Raw genomic sequence first — 13,137 nt, 5'->3', positions numbered from 1 at the left:
GTAGTTCCAACTCACCTTTGAACTTTCCACTCTCCAGCAACGCTCCCGACTCCTCCAAGGAGAAAAACTCCTCAATGGACACAAAGTTGTAGTCTACCCCTGAGATTTCCCCCTCTCTGGGTTGTCTTGTTGTACCTGAGAGAGAAGATATAATGCAATACATCAGAGTCATGAGGACAGATCTACCACCATCTCTGACATGGATGATGTATCAGTTAATCATCAGGGGTCATCAATCTGGGCGCAGTGTTTAAACAAACTGCAGTTCAGCAAACTATAAATAGCTCAGGACTGCATTGGTTTGACAAATTATGTAGAAACAGTCCAAACACTAATAAACAAATGACTCTATACAGACGGTATTTCATGGTGGAAAGTAAAAAACGGTCTTTAAAGGATCAGTTTAATCAAACTGCAACATTAAATAATAATGACAATTACCAAGTGGACTGTTTTTTCACAGCGTTTCCATCTGGCTATTAAAAAAAAAAAAACAACCCAAGGTTAATAGAGCATCTACCCACAAACCAAAATTTGCCCTTTGGTATGATGACAACAGCATTTCACTAAGGCCTCTTTATTAAGACCAGATCAATAGGAACAGAATTAAACATTAATGAGGCACTGAGAAAGTCTTAAAGTCCTTCTATCACCATTGTAAAGATGGAGCACTCAGATGATCAATGGTCTGTCATCATAATTGATTCACATTGACCTTGGCCTGGAAGAGAGCAGCGAGTCCAAAGCATGGCAGGAAAAGCATTCAGCATCATTACAGGAGGTGAGTCTCGGTGTTTGCTCTATTTTCACCCACACCTCAGAGCTACAAACAATCAAACACAAGTACAGACATGTCGTGTGGTGTGAAGTATGTCACATTTCTGGATTTCTCATTAAGTCAGATCTGGTGGAGTAATTCTAATTTGCAAATTGAACTCTAAGGCGCCCATTCTGACCTTGAGATGAGTGATTCAAGATTTTTAAAAAAAGAAAAGCATAGCACCCACACTGAGGACAAATGTCTGTCCTTCTCCTGGAGGACCACATGTGATGTCAGTGTGGGGCCAGCAGGAGGGAGTCACACCCAGCTACCCTATAAAACCTGTGATTAATGCACTGCTGTCCTGGGAGCTGCTCTCCCAGCCGCAATGACACATACAGCACCGCACACAGCATGCACGCAAACACACAGACCAAAAAAAAACCCACAACGAGAACTCATACACACTGCAGCCAACTCACACAGCACAGACACAACGGGCTGGACACCAAACATCAGCCTGACCCCTTCTTCCTGTAGCACAGACTGTGTTTAATGTACAGTATCACAATGACGCACTGGCCTCTGATTTTTTGCCAGCAGTTGTAAAGCTCGTCGGGCTCCTTTTATTGCACTAGCTGAGTTTCCTTCTATGCTCTCCGGTGAAGTTTGACCCTCTCCTCTCAGCTTATTAGGAAAATGTCTGTGTATCCTTGTGGCTGCCCATGATTACAACTAACACAAACTCCATCTACTTGTCCAGTCTTTTTTTCCAGTTTGTGCCACATTTCTTCACAGCAGCAACTAACAGGTAACTCCTCTCATGCATTTGCACCTCAAATCTGTACTCTTATAGGACATTAGAGGTCTTTGTGTCTAATTAAAGGTCTAATAGCAAATCTCCTGATGGCATCTGACGTGTGTGTAATTCTCCTCCTCCCCTCAGGATGCACAGTATCTCTCCAGCTGATATGGCGCGAGGCACGGATTCATTATCTATGCACCCTCCTCAGAGATATATATGACATGTCAGCGGGGAGACAGGATGGATTATTGACATCTTCTTCTTTCCCGCCTGTCCCTGTAGGCTGCCGCACACTGATCCCCCGGGACCTAGGCGAGGGAGGGATTGAAGGGGTAATTACATAGAACTCTGTATCAACACCCAGAGAGAGCTGTCTGTCAAGATCACTGCACACAAATAGCTAACAATGAACCCTACGGTTGAAAAGGCCACAGACAGTCTGCCTGACATGCTGGAGCGAGCATATTAGAATAACTAAATGATGATGTTTCTTATCTCTGACTCACTCTGAAGACAATTAGAAAAGTCTTTTATGGGGGAGACGGAGACACAGCCAGCCTTGATAACATGACATTGGCTCTGAATCATCCAAGGGCACATGTACAAATGGTTAGAGCGATTATACAAAAGTGGACGGGAAAGTTGAAGAGCGTAATATGAGGTCTGAAAACTCTGCACAGAGCAAAACGGTATGAATGAAGACACAAAAAATGAGCAATTTACAGAAAAGAGAAAGCTGGTTTATGTGAAATGGTTTGTCTTAAAAGGACTGAACATACTGTTGTTTGTTGACATGTATCTACTCCCCAAAGCTTCATAGTAAGCATCCTGTCTGCTTCAATATGAGCACACAGGCCCATTAGACTGCAGTCATCCCCTCCTCCACTTTGGCACTGATGGACATTTGCTTTTAATTTAATTCCCCCTCTAGATTATTGATACAGTAGTCTGCATTCACTTAATTCTGTCATTCATTTCCATTTTTATGCACTGCCCTCCCGACTGAGCCTTTGTAATGTTATTTCTTGCATCGGTGCCAGCTTCAATATCAGAAAACACTGTCTCATCAAAAGGATTTAAGGACTGAAATACTCTCTAAATAGCGCAGCGGTAATAAGCCACGGTTTCACAAAAAGAAATTGCATCTAAATGAAAAAATACAAATCAAAAGTGAGGCCTTGACGTTCCATCTTTGCTTTCTTACAGTAACAACATCTTTAAAATACGTCAACAGAGGCCAATTAATCATAATATAAGGTGAGTCAGGGCCCTCATTACAGCAAACTACAACAAAGAGTCGACAAAGAGAGCAGCAGGAACATACATGTGGTCCTGAAGGGGGCCACAATGAGCCACTGATGAAAACTCCTCAGCTTTAAGTTTCCTCTTAAACACAGCTGCCTCCTTGAGAAAAAAAAACAACAAAAGAAAGAAAATTCAGCTTTTTTGTATATACAAGTGGCCTGAAATTAGATATGACGTGATTCCAAGTCGTCTCGGGATCAAGCTACCAGTGTTGGTATCAGCACGAGAACAACAGCATCCTACTGTGTCATCTTCAGCAGATCAGGGCATTACACACCCAGGAGGCTGAGCCTGCTACGTTGTCACTCTTGCTAAAATAAATCACTCAGAGATGGGACGTAGTTTGCAAAGTTTGGCACCACTGGCAGAGGGGTGACTGGACTGATTCATATATCTGGCCGATAAATACTGTGACTACACTGTTTCCTCGGAACAACATCTAAAACCTTCTCCGACCAACACATCCGTCCCATTCTGATTACAAAACAGCTGAAAGCACTAATGTTAATTTGGGGAATTCAGTCCCTGAGCAGCTGCTGGTGGATGCACGGCTAAGTAATGAAAGAGCTTTAAATGGCTAAAACTGCAATTAAAATATAATGTGGCCCTGCATGTTGTATTATAACACAGACAGTTTGATGTCTCTTACACTCCCCAGTGAGTTTTGAACTGTTGTTCCTTGTTCTGTCAGCGAGAGTGTTGTGTGGCGTGGTGGCAGCCTGTCCCACATGACCTACTTCCTTGACTAAAGAAGAGATTAGCAACAACTCCACGCTGCCACAGCAAGGTTAAGACTGCAGACACACTAGGAGGTCTGTCTCTTTTATACCACCAACACCTGAACATTAAAAAAAGCGAACGAGACACAATGCAAGCCAGAGTCATGACAAAAACACAAATCTTCTCTCAGAAAGCTCAGCTATTATGTCCTCCAGTTGATTCCACTGACGTCATATCATAGAGGATTAAGAGCAACAGATGTACTACAAGTAGCTGCCTTTGGCTGCCATTGTGCTTCATTTTATTCGTATGCATCAAGTGAAACTGCTTGTGTATACCACTGGCTTGTTTTCAGGGAATCATACAAACATTGTATAAAACAAAGGGAGAGAAAACCTGTTAAACACAAGTACCATCAGATTTACCACCTCCCAAACAAACAGTCTGAAGCTCAGAGGTGTGGATTGTAAGCAAAAGACTGCAACTGAGGATAGCTCTGTGTTGTAATACAGACTGCAGCAATGGAAATGCCCAAACTGATTACACTTTTTCTCTCAGTGCTCATTGTCTCACTTAATTCAGGATATTTTTTCATACAATGTCTCTGCTGGGATGTCAACGAAATCATCTGCTTCACCGGCATACATTAACACCAGGAAGTGTGGAAAACAGTTCTGTAGGATTAAATGCCAATTAACACCAAGATATTCACATGGCAGCAACCATGAGGTGTGTTATCAAAGAATTAATGAGGCCAGTACCAAACAAAAGATATATGCAAGAGTTAATTAATATTATGCACCTTAATATTAGGCTCAAACATAAAACATGCAGCACATGACTGCAACAGGACAGAGGAGACTTAAAGGACATGAAACTGCAGTAGAAAAGACCTGATATGGGTCGTTCTTTAGAACTAGTTCAAAGTCAAAAAAGGAAGCATCTTTAAATACACGTGTCTTTATTCCTAAACTTTGTATGCAGGTAATTTGATAATATCCAAGGTAGAGCTCAACAGATGCTCAATTTTTAGGACTGATACAAATTTTAGGGAGGAAGAAATTCCTGTTTGATATATATGTTATGTTGTTAAATTGAAAAAAAAGTAACAATGTAAGCAATGTATTTCACAAACTTGTTCACAACTTATCATGAAGACATTGCTGTTCTCCGCACCGCTTCTTGCTCAGCTGTGACTCTGCTACATGTGCTGCAGATATTGCTGAGAGTGATGGAAACAGTTGAATTAGAGGTGAACAAGCTGTGTGATGACACTGTTTCTAAATTATCCCAAGCATCTTTTTCATTCATATCTGCATACTGATATATCTGAGACAACCGATACAGCAGTCCAGTTCTAATCCAAGGTACACATTTCTAGTAATTGTACAATAAATTTCCATATTGTACTGAGTGTTGGGAATATTTACTCTTCCCAAATTTGTCACAACTGAAACACAATAATATATCTTGATAAGGCTTATTTTAGCCTATTAAAATTTTGCTTCCATTAACCTTGAAAGAACATTTTGGGGGAAATTTTGTGAAAAGATTTTCACTACTAAATCAATAAAAATTAGAATTTTGTGACAATCATCAAGCATTTGAATCCATTATTTCTATGTAAAGAGCACAATGGTGATCATACTGATTTCATAATTAAGGATTAAATTCTTTATTCCATTCTCAAACTTTTTGGTTTATATGTATATATAAAGCTTTATACTACCTCAAATATTATTTTCTCAGTAAACATCTATGATTTGTATACTTTCTTTTTTTTTAAATGCATTGTAAATATATTTTTGGGTTGTGGGACAGCACTTTGCACCAATACTGCAGAAGGGCACATATATAAAGAGAAGACATAGTGAAATACAGTTTATTAAAAGCAAGAACAGGAGCTCAAGAAAGGACTTACAGGGCACAGCGCGGAGGTAAAGGTTCTCTCTAATGACCTGCTGAAGCTGGCTGTCCACCGAACCGGGTGTGAAGCATTTACTCAGATACAACCTGAGATCCTTGCACAATGTGGAGCCTGAGGGAAGGGCAAAGAAAACAAGCATGGCATGAAGAGGAGGAAGCAGAGGGAAAAAGAAGGAGGGAAACATAAAGAAAACAGCTCAGTAAGCGTAAACAGTGTGATGGATGCTCAAATTTATCTTAAGCACTAATCTTTACTCCTGCCAGGCTTGATTTAATATCACTACTTTCCAAGCCAGACTCCCACATTCACACCGACTGATCTTTCTGTATCACTTCACATAGATCCTGACTGTAAAACGTGTTTCCTGAAGTGACTGGTGCGGATGCAGTGACAGCGCTCTGAGGCTAATTGCTCCAGAAGCTACAGTTGAAGCTGTCACCAGGTGAGGCAGAGCTCATCGCCAGGACTCGGCTTCCTCCCTCTGATCTCTTAATATCGTCTCGAGTGCTTTACGGCCTCTGATGACAGGCCGCTTGCTGTTATGGATGGGCCGAGCACGTCTCCCGCTTGTCACTCTGACAGACGACCACTCTGTCGGTGCTTCCCCCGCAGGCTGCCGGCCGGCCGGCCGTCCACGCCCCTGCCGCCTCCCCCATCCCCACCGTCTGTCACAACGCTTTTGCCCAGTTGCAGACTGAATTTGCTGCGTGCTATTAAACATAAAACGTCACAGTGGTATAACTGCATTAGTGGAGGCAGTCAAATGCACGTACGTATGACTGGTCGCATATGGCTGCTGCCTGTAAAAGGGAAATTAATCTAGCCTGCTGCCTTTTGGGAGGAATGATGGGCTTTTGTTCATCATGTTATAAAACAGCTGCTATTTTCCAGTCTGTTGAAGGGCAAAATTCAGACCTATCTCCCTGAAACTGAATAAGCTGACAATGATTGGATTTCATAACAAATTTAAAATCCCTCACACATTCTGCAAACATCTGTCAGACGTCAAGGATAATAGCAAGGCAAAAAAGGGACTCTATGGCTATGCTTTCACAGAGAACACTGAATAATGTTTTAAAATTTGTGTGTAATCATCACTCTTTGTTTTTGTCCTGCAGTATCTATGCTAAAACCTTTAAAGTGCTCTGTGCCTCTAGGGACTGTAGCTGGTGTCCTGCATTTGGAGGCTGCAGCAGAGGGAGTTGTAGTAGTAGTAGTAGTAGGAGTAACAGGAGGAGGAGGAGGTGTGGTACAGCGACCCAGCATCAGCTCATCCATCACTGTCCACACTGCATGCAGTCGAGCTGCCCAGAGAGGGCTCGGCAGACTTCAGAAATGATAATGGATCTACCAGTGGCAGGAGGACCAGGAGCAAAGGTCCCCATTTACACCCCTGTGGCCAAATCAGCTATCAATCAGGCGAGCAAGGCCACCGGGAGCCGCAGTCAGGTGACACTCTGGTGACATATTGCTCCGATCAGAGCCAACAAAGATATCCGTTTCCCCAAGCCCTCCTAGCTCCCCCCGTTCTAAACATCAAGGCCCCTCGTGGGTGACAGACAACTATATCGCCACATTCTTGTCATGTGTCATCGGCAATTTTGACCTCCTGCCCACATATTGACCAATCGCCTTGACACAGCCAAACTAATTGATGAGCGAAGATCAGCATGAGAATTGCTACAGGCTGCAGATTTGGCTTGTGAGAGTCAAGGGAGGGTTACTGAGTGAGATTATTATGCACGACAGCTTGGACACCAGTGGAACAGATCGTTTCAGTGCAGTGGTGAGCAAGAAAAACAGCAACAAGTTAAAATGGCTACAGATAAGCAAATATTAAAGCATTGTTGGCGATGTGTAAGACATAACTTCCCTCCGCAGATGAAAAGCACACCTTTGTTCACACCTCTCTCTGCCTGTCTGGTGATTATTTATCCATCTGCTAAACAATGAGCATCACACTAATTAACAGGGGTTGTGTTTGTGTGCTGAGTCCTACCTGGAGACACAGTTTTGATACGGATAGGATGAGGGCAAGAGTTGAGGATGCCGCGGACGTCTCCTAATGTCATTCCCAATACCGGTGTTCCCCCGATCTCTAGGATGATATAACCCACTGTGAGGCCGCCCCCCGGAGCCGATGTGACAAAAGGAAACTCTCCATAATCTGCTCCTCCACCAACGGCGATGCCCAGCTCCCCCGACGAGCCCAGCAAAGGGACGAAGCTGTCCTGCACCTTGGAACGCCAGTGCAGCTTCTTCACCGCTGTCTTAGACATGGCAAATGAGCTGGAAAGACAAAGGAAACAGGAAAGTAGGAGGTGTTAAAAAGTAAACTGTTAATAAGGCAAAACTGTGAATGACATAACAGGCACGGGGAAAATCCTGTGACTTTATGCTAAATAACCTTTGCCAGTTGTCCGGGCAGTTGCAGTGTTTGACATCATGAATAATTCCAGTTGCGTAGGACTGGATATTTTGAAGGTTTGAAAGTCAGGAACAACGCATCATGGGAACCGTGCCTTTGTTTTTGTACAAACACACTGAATTTACAGCACAGCAGCAACATGACCGGCCGACCAAAAAATTCAGAGAAACTTTCCCTCATGTTCCCTCATGGCTGGCGATGTGTTTACATGTAAACATGGGAGTTCACACGTCTACAGTCACATGGGAAAATTTGCGCTTGGTAGAGGTACAAGTCATGAATGCACACACACTCTGACAGACACACTAAGACACAATATCTACAGTCAAATACTTCACATTGTAAAAAAAATAAACAAAAAAATATAATATTCCAGTCACTGGGATGCCAAAAATATTATAATATTAATATAGTGATAGTAATTGTAGTAATATAAGAAAATATTAATCTAATAAAAATACAGATATTTTTAAAGCCCTACACTGAAAAAACAGAATGCTTTTAACAGTTTTAAGCTGCCAGTTTTTGAACAAATTACAGATTTTCTGTTTTGCTACAGATAATACCTAGTAAATAAAAAATAAGTAACATCCACATCAAAAATCTGTATTTTTATAAAATCTAATTTGTTTTTTGCAATGTTTGACTGTGAAATTACAACATTTCAAAATAATAATGAAATAAAAAAAAATAAAAATATCATTATTTGACAGATATTTGCTTTAATTTGAAAAAGAGTGTCTATTAAAGATGGAAAAATATTAAATCATTTAAATATTTTATATAATTTATTTAGGATTTTTCAGTTTTATTAAATTACAGATAATATTTATTAAAATCACAGGAAAAAATATAAATTTACATGCAGGCCAAAACTGTTAATAACGTCCACATCAAAAATTGGCTTCTAAAATGTGTGGCTTTAAAATTACATTGCTTTACTGTATTTAAATCTGCTACAATGTCTGTCAGGGCTCCCTACTTGATCCCAGCTTCAGCCCTCACCTGACCTCCCTCATCCTCTGATCATCTCCACCATAAAAGCTGGCCTCACACTCCACACCCTGCCAGATAGTAAACTCTGCTCACGGAGTCAGTTGTCTCGCCTTGCACCTTCTTTTACCATTGAAAAATCCTTACCTTGACTAATCCTGTTTCTCTTGCCTAGCTCCACTGACCCAGCTGCCCGGTTCCACCTGCTCTGTCCTCCCATCTCCTGCACTCTGGATCCAGCCCTGACCAGACCTCCCCCCTGCCTCCCTCACCTTGGACCTGCTGCCTGCTCCTGGATCCCCTGCTCGTCGTGGAGGGTCTCTGCCTGCCGTGTGCCCCCCTCGGCTCTGGAAAACACCCCACCTGTTGCCCCCCTGGAACGAGGCTCTCCTGCCCCTCTCCGCTACCAACCTACCCCCACCACGGAGGACGCCAACCGGGCCACCGGTTCCTGGTACAGTCACCCCCCCCAACCTCCCCTTTTAGTTCAGTTACGCCAGACATCAGTTTTCCACCCCGTCCAGCACTCCCTTAACCTCTGTTTAAATAATAAAATCCACCTTTGTTCTTGCCTCAGTCCCTCGTCTGTGTGCTCTCTGCTCGGGTTCACCCCCACGTCGCCCCATGTCATTATTTTACAGATATTTAAATTAGTTTTTTTTTAAACACGAGATGGTGTGTATTGTTTTAACCACAATGTTTAATGAAGGACATAAAATGATAAATATTACCTACATTTTATTGATACTTTACCTAATTTTTGAAAGATATTAACAGTATTAAACTTGAATTTAACAGTCATCTATAAAATAAAAATAAAATAATAATGATGTGTGAAATTTTGATAAGCCTGTGAGTGTCAAAAAATGTACATTTAGAAAAAATTAAATGTAATGGTTATTCACAGATACAGGTTTTAATGCTATTTTAATGTCTATTTTTGCAATTTTATTGATACTTTCCACAAAATCAGATATTTTTGTTGCAGTATACTTTAATAAGAATATAAAGATTTTTCTGGATAATTAATAATTAGACTTTTTGCAGCATAGCGTGCACAGATCCTCATACTGTCAGTTGGTGATGGCATGTTTGTGCACTAATGGCAGCTGGATGCAGTTAAGGTGAGAAGTCTTCAGGCGAAGCTGTTCTGAAAATAATGTGTTTTGTTGCGACATGCTTCCTGGAGAGCAGCTGCGTGTGTGTGGGCTGTGGATGTCGCTGACATGGTGGAGATCTGTTTGACTCGTCTGTGATGTGACAGCCGTGATGCCAGAGATCAGACAAAATGTTCGCCTGACATTATCAGAGCAACATTTTTACCTCGACACACAGGACAACAGGACATCAGAGTCACACAGACAGACAGACAGACAGACAGACACAAATGCAGATGAAAAGAAGGATCGCTATTAAAAGAATAGTTTGAAGTTTGGCTAAGGGCACTTCTTAGTATTTTGTGGAGAGTTAAGATGAGAAAACTGATACCATTCTCATATGTGTCCAGCACCTTTGGATCTCAAGTTAACACATTATACATTCAGTATTGCACCAAGCTAAGAACTATATCCTACCATGTAACTACAATTTGTCATTTTTACATGTTGCTTTTGCGTGAGGACAAACAAGATAAATATCTTGTAACAAATAAATTGGAGCTATAGAGGTGCTGGAGATTTATTTTCCTTTAGGCAACACCTGAAAAGGCGGCGCCCCCCCATTTCCAGTCTTCTAAGCTAAGCTACCTGATTCCTGCTCAGGATTTATAATCAGCATCACAACACGCTGGTATCAATCATCTCATCTATCACTTGACAAGAAAGCTGCTAAGCACATTTCTTACTTACTTCGGGGCACCTCCACTAATACAAGCTTGCTTAAACACAGTATTCCGACAATAAAGTGGACAATACTGATCTCCAGTTCCAGCGTGGCTAGGTGATTAGCAATTACACATCACTGAGATGCAATCCTCTTAAATGGCTGTGGTGACCCTTGGCTGGGTGGGAATAACACGAGTGCAACACCAAGCCCATCCCTAGCAGAAGCCCCCTTGGGTCCTCTGGCAAAGCAGGCCTAATAAGACTGCTTTAAAGAGTGAGAGAAGGACAGGATATATCTAATCCCTTCCACTTGACTGGCCATTCAACTGGCAGATCTGACAGAGATCCTCTTCCATCCTCTCTCCAACTGCTAAGCTAAAGAAGTGAGGTCTCTGGTGGGGTTTTTTGTGCAGAAATGGACAAATGAGCAAAAGGGGGAGGTAGGGAGTACAGTATATTGAAATATAAAAAGCAGAACCATGTAAGAGTGAAATACAGATGGATTGTTTGTGTTTTTTTTCTTTCTTGCACCCAGAGAGTAATAGGAGAGGAGAGGAAAAAAAGGAAGCATAAAGGTCAGCTAGAGATCGAGAGGCGCCACGCCGCCTGAGGTTGGCGTAGAACTCACTTGTTTGACCTTGCAGGACTTAAGCTCAGGGGACATGAGTCAAAACTAGAGAAACGGTTGAGCTGTTGCAACAACATCAAAAACCCAAAAACACACAACTTGCATTTCCGTCTTGATGTCCTGTCACTGCTCATCTAGCACATTTGAATGAAACACAATCATCAAACATGTATCCTTGCATATTTCAGCCTGAAATTAGCCAAACTGCTGTCCCCAGTGCCTCTCTTCTTTCTCTCTTTCTACCCCACTGTGAAACCTTCTGCAGCAACATTGTCGACCTGCTTGCCCAAAGCCAGCCATCCGCCCACACACACACAAAACCCATGCATTACGTGCGCTGAGAGAGGAAAATTAGAACGAAAGCAACTTTTTACCATCTAATCATACACAACATCCCATGTCCATCGGTCCTGAATAATACCTCCATAAGCCGTTGGTCTCTTCATGCTTTATCTAAAGATTTCTGGGAACTTCTCAGCGGTAAAGATTAAAATGCTATAAATAAAACAACTGAAAGGTTTGGAGTATTATCCTGTTGGAACGGTTGCATTGTGTGTCTGCAAAATACGCATAGAGGCAGAGTGTGTCGCCCAAGATGTAGCTGTTGTCTTGACCTCCCGCGTCTGATGGGGGTTTAATGAGCCACAGCCTGTCAGGTCCGCTGAAGCCTGGACTCGTCCCGCTGAAGCCAGGACTCGTCCCGCTGAAGCCTGGACTCGTCCCGCTGAAGCCTGGACTCGTCCCGCTGCAGACACACACCCTGACACCGCTGTGCTCTCTCTGCTGTTGGTGTTGACGCTACAAACTGGCCCTGCGCACTCGTCCTACTGTGTCCATTAAAAACGCAGCGCTATCAAGGCCGGGGAGGAACATATCGCATGAGATGGAGTCATGTAATTCACTGGTTTTTTATGTGATCAGTCATTTGTAGTGAATACATACACCTTATGTATAAACATGCTGGATTTGATTTAGGAACAATTTGAGCTGCCATGTGGAATTTATTTAACTCCAAATGGCAATATGTGACATTGAGCTGATGAGAAGGTAAAATGATGACCTCTTATTCAGTCGCTCGTGCTGTTCCAAAACAAGATGAAGGGTCTGCAGCTACGCTAGCAGCCCTGTGAGGCTATACTTAGGCACAGCAGCAGTTTCATCAGCTATGTGATCACAGTGACACGCTGATATTCAAAAGTTATCGCATTTAAAACCTTAACAATCTTAGTTTGGCATGCAAACTGCTGACTATCAATAAGAAGAGAAGGTGAGGCTGATGATGATGATGATGCTAGTTTCACAGGGGATGAAAAGTTAGAACAGTGCCAAGTTATTAGGTGGAAGCATGAATGTCTGTACTAAATTATTTGTACTAAAAACCACATCAGCCTCATGGTGGTGGGGAAAAGTTGGGGGATTGTGACAGACAGTAGGGTAATCCACCTCAGACCATCACATTTCTAGAACTATTTCTGGTTAACCACATCTGATGTGCTCAAAATTTTAATAGCATATCTTATGGATATTTATAAAGATATTTCTAAAATGTTAGATATATTAAATAGTTTCTGAGATATATAATCTGCCCATTAACCCAGTTTCAGCAAGCTTTTCTGCACAACAATATCTCAGGAAGAATTCAAGACAAAGACCTGAAATTTTCACTGTTATTTCTTATTGATTCAAAATCTGCAACATTGTGAAACAACTTGTCAATCAGTTATGAAACTTCAACGAACCTTCACGGC

General features: G+C 42.1%; 1 protein-coding gene across 5 annotated transcripts in view; it reads right to left on the bottom strand.

Moving 5' to 3' along the window:
• Window positions 1–13,137, bottom strand: part of LOC111580252 (membrane-associated guanylate kinase, WW and PDZ domain-containing protein 2) — a 43,295-nt gene that overhangs the window by 22,202 nt on the left and 7,956 nt on the right. For 4 of the 5 annotated variants that reach the window (XM_023287885.3, XM_035956290.2, XM_035956305.2 and 1 more), the window contains exons 2-4: window positions 7,517–7,806; window positions 5,512–5,628; window positions 16–135 (exon numbers count right to left, since the gene is read on the bottom strand). In XM_023287885.3, coding sequence (XP_023143653.2) covers window positions 16–135; window positions 5,512–5,628; window positions 7,517–7,796 — 517 coding nt within the window. In that variant the 5' untranslated portion in view covers window positions 7,797–7,806. Of the gene's footprint in view, window positions 1–15; window positions 136–5,511; window positions 5,629–7,516; window positions 7,807–7,924; window positions 8,266–13,137 lie in introns of those variants that run through there. The other variant, XM_035956297.2, reaches the window with a different exon arrangement.

The sequence above is a fragment of the Amphiprion ocellaris genome, chromosome 8 (assembly GCF_022539595.1).
Source record: "Amphiprion ocellaris isolate individual 3 ecotype Okinawa chromosome 8, ASM2253959v1, whole genome shotgun sequence".
NCBI classification, from domain to species: domain Eukaryota; kingdom Metazoa; phylum Chordata; class Actinopteri; family Pomacentridae; genus Amphiprion; species Amphiprion ocellaris.
This window is presented reverse-complemented; position numbering and strand designations above follow the sequence as displayed.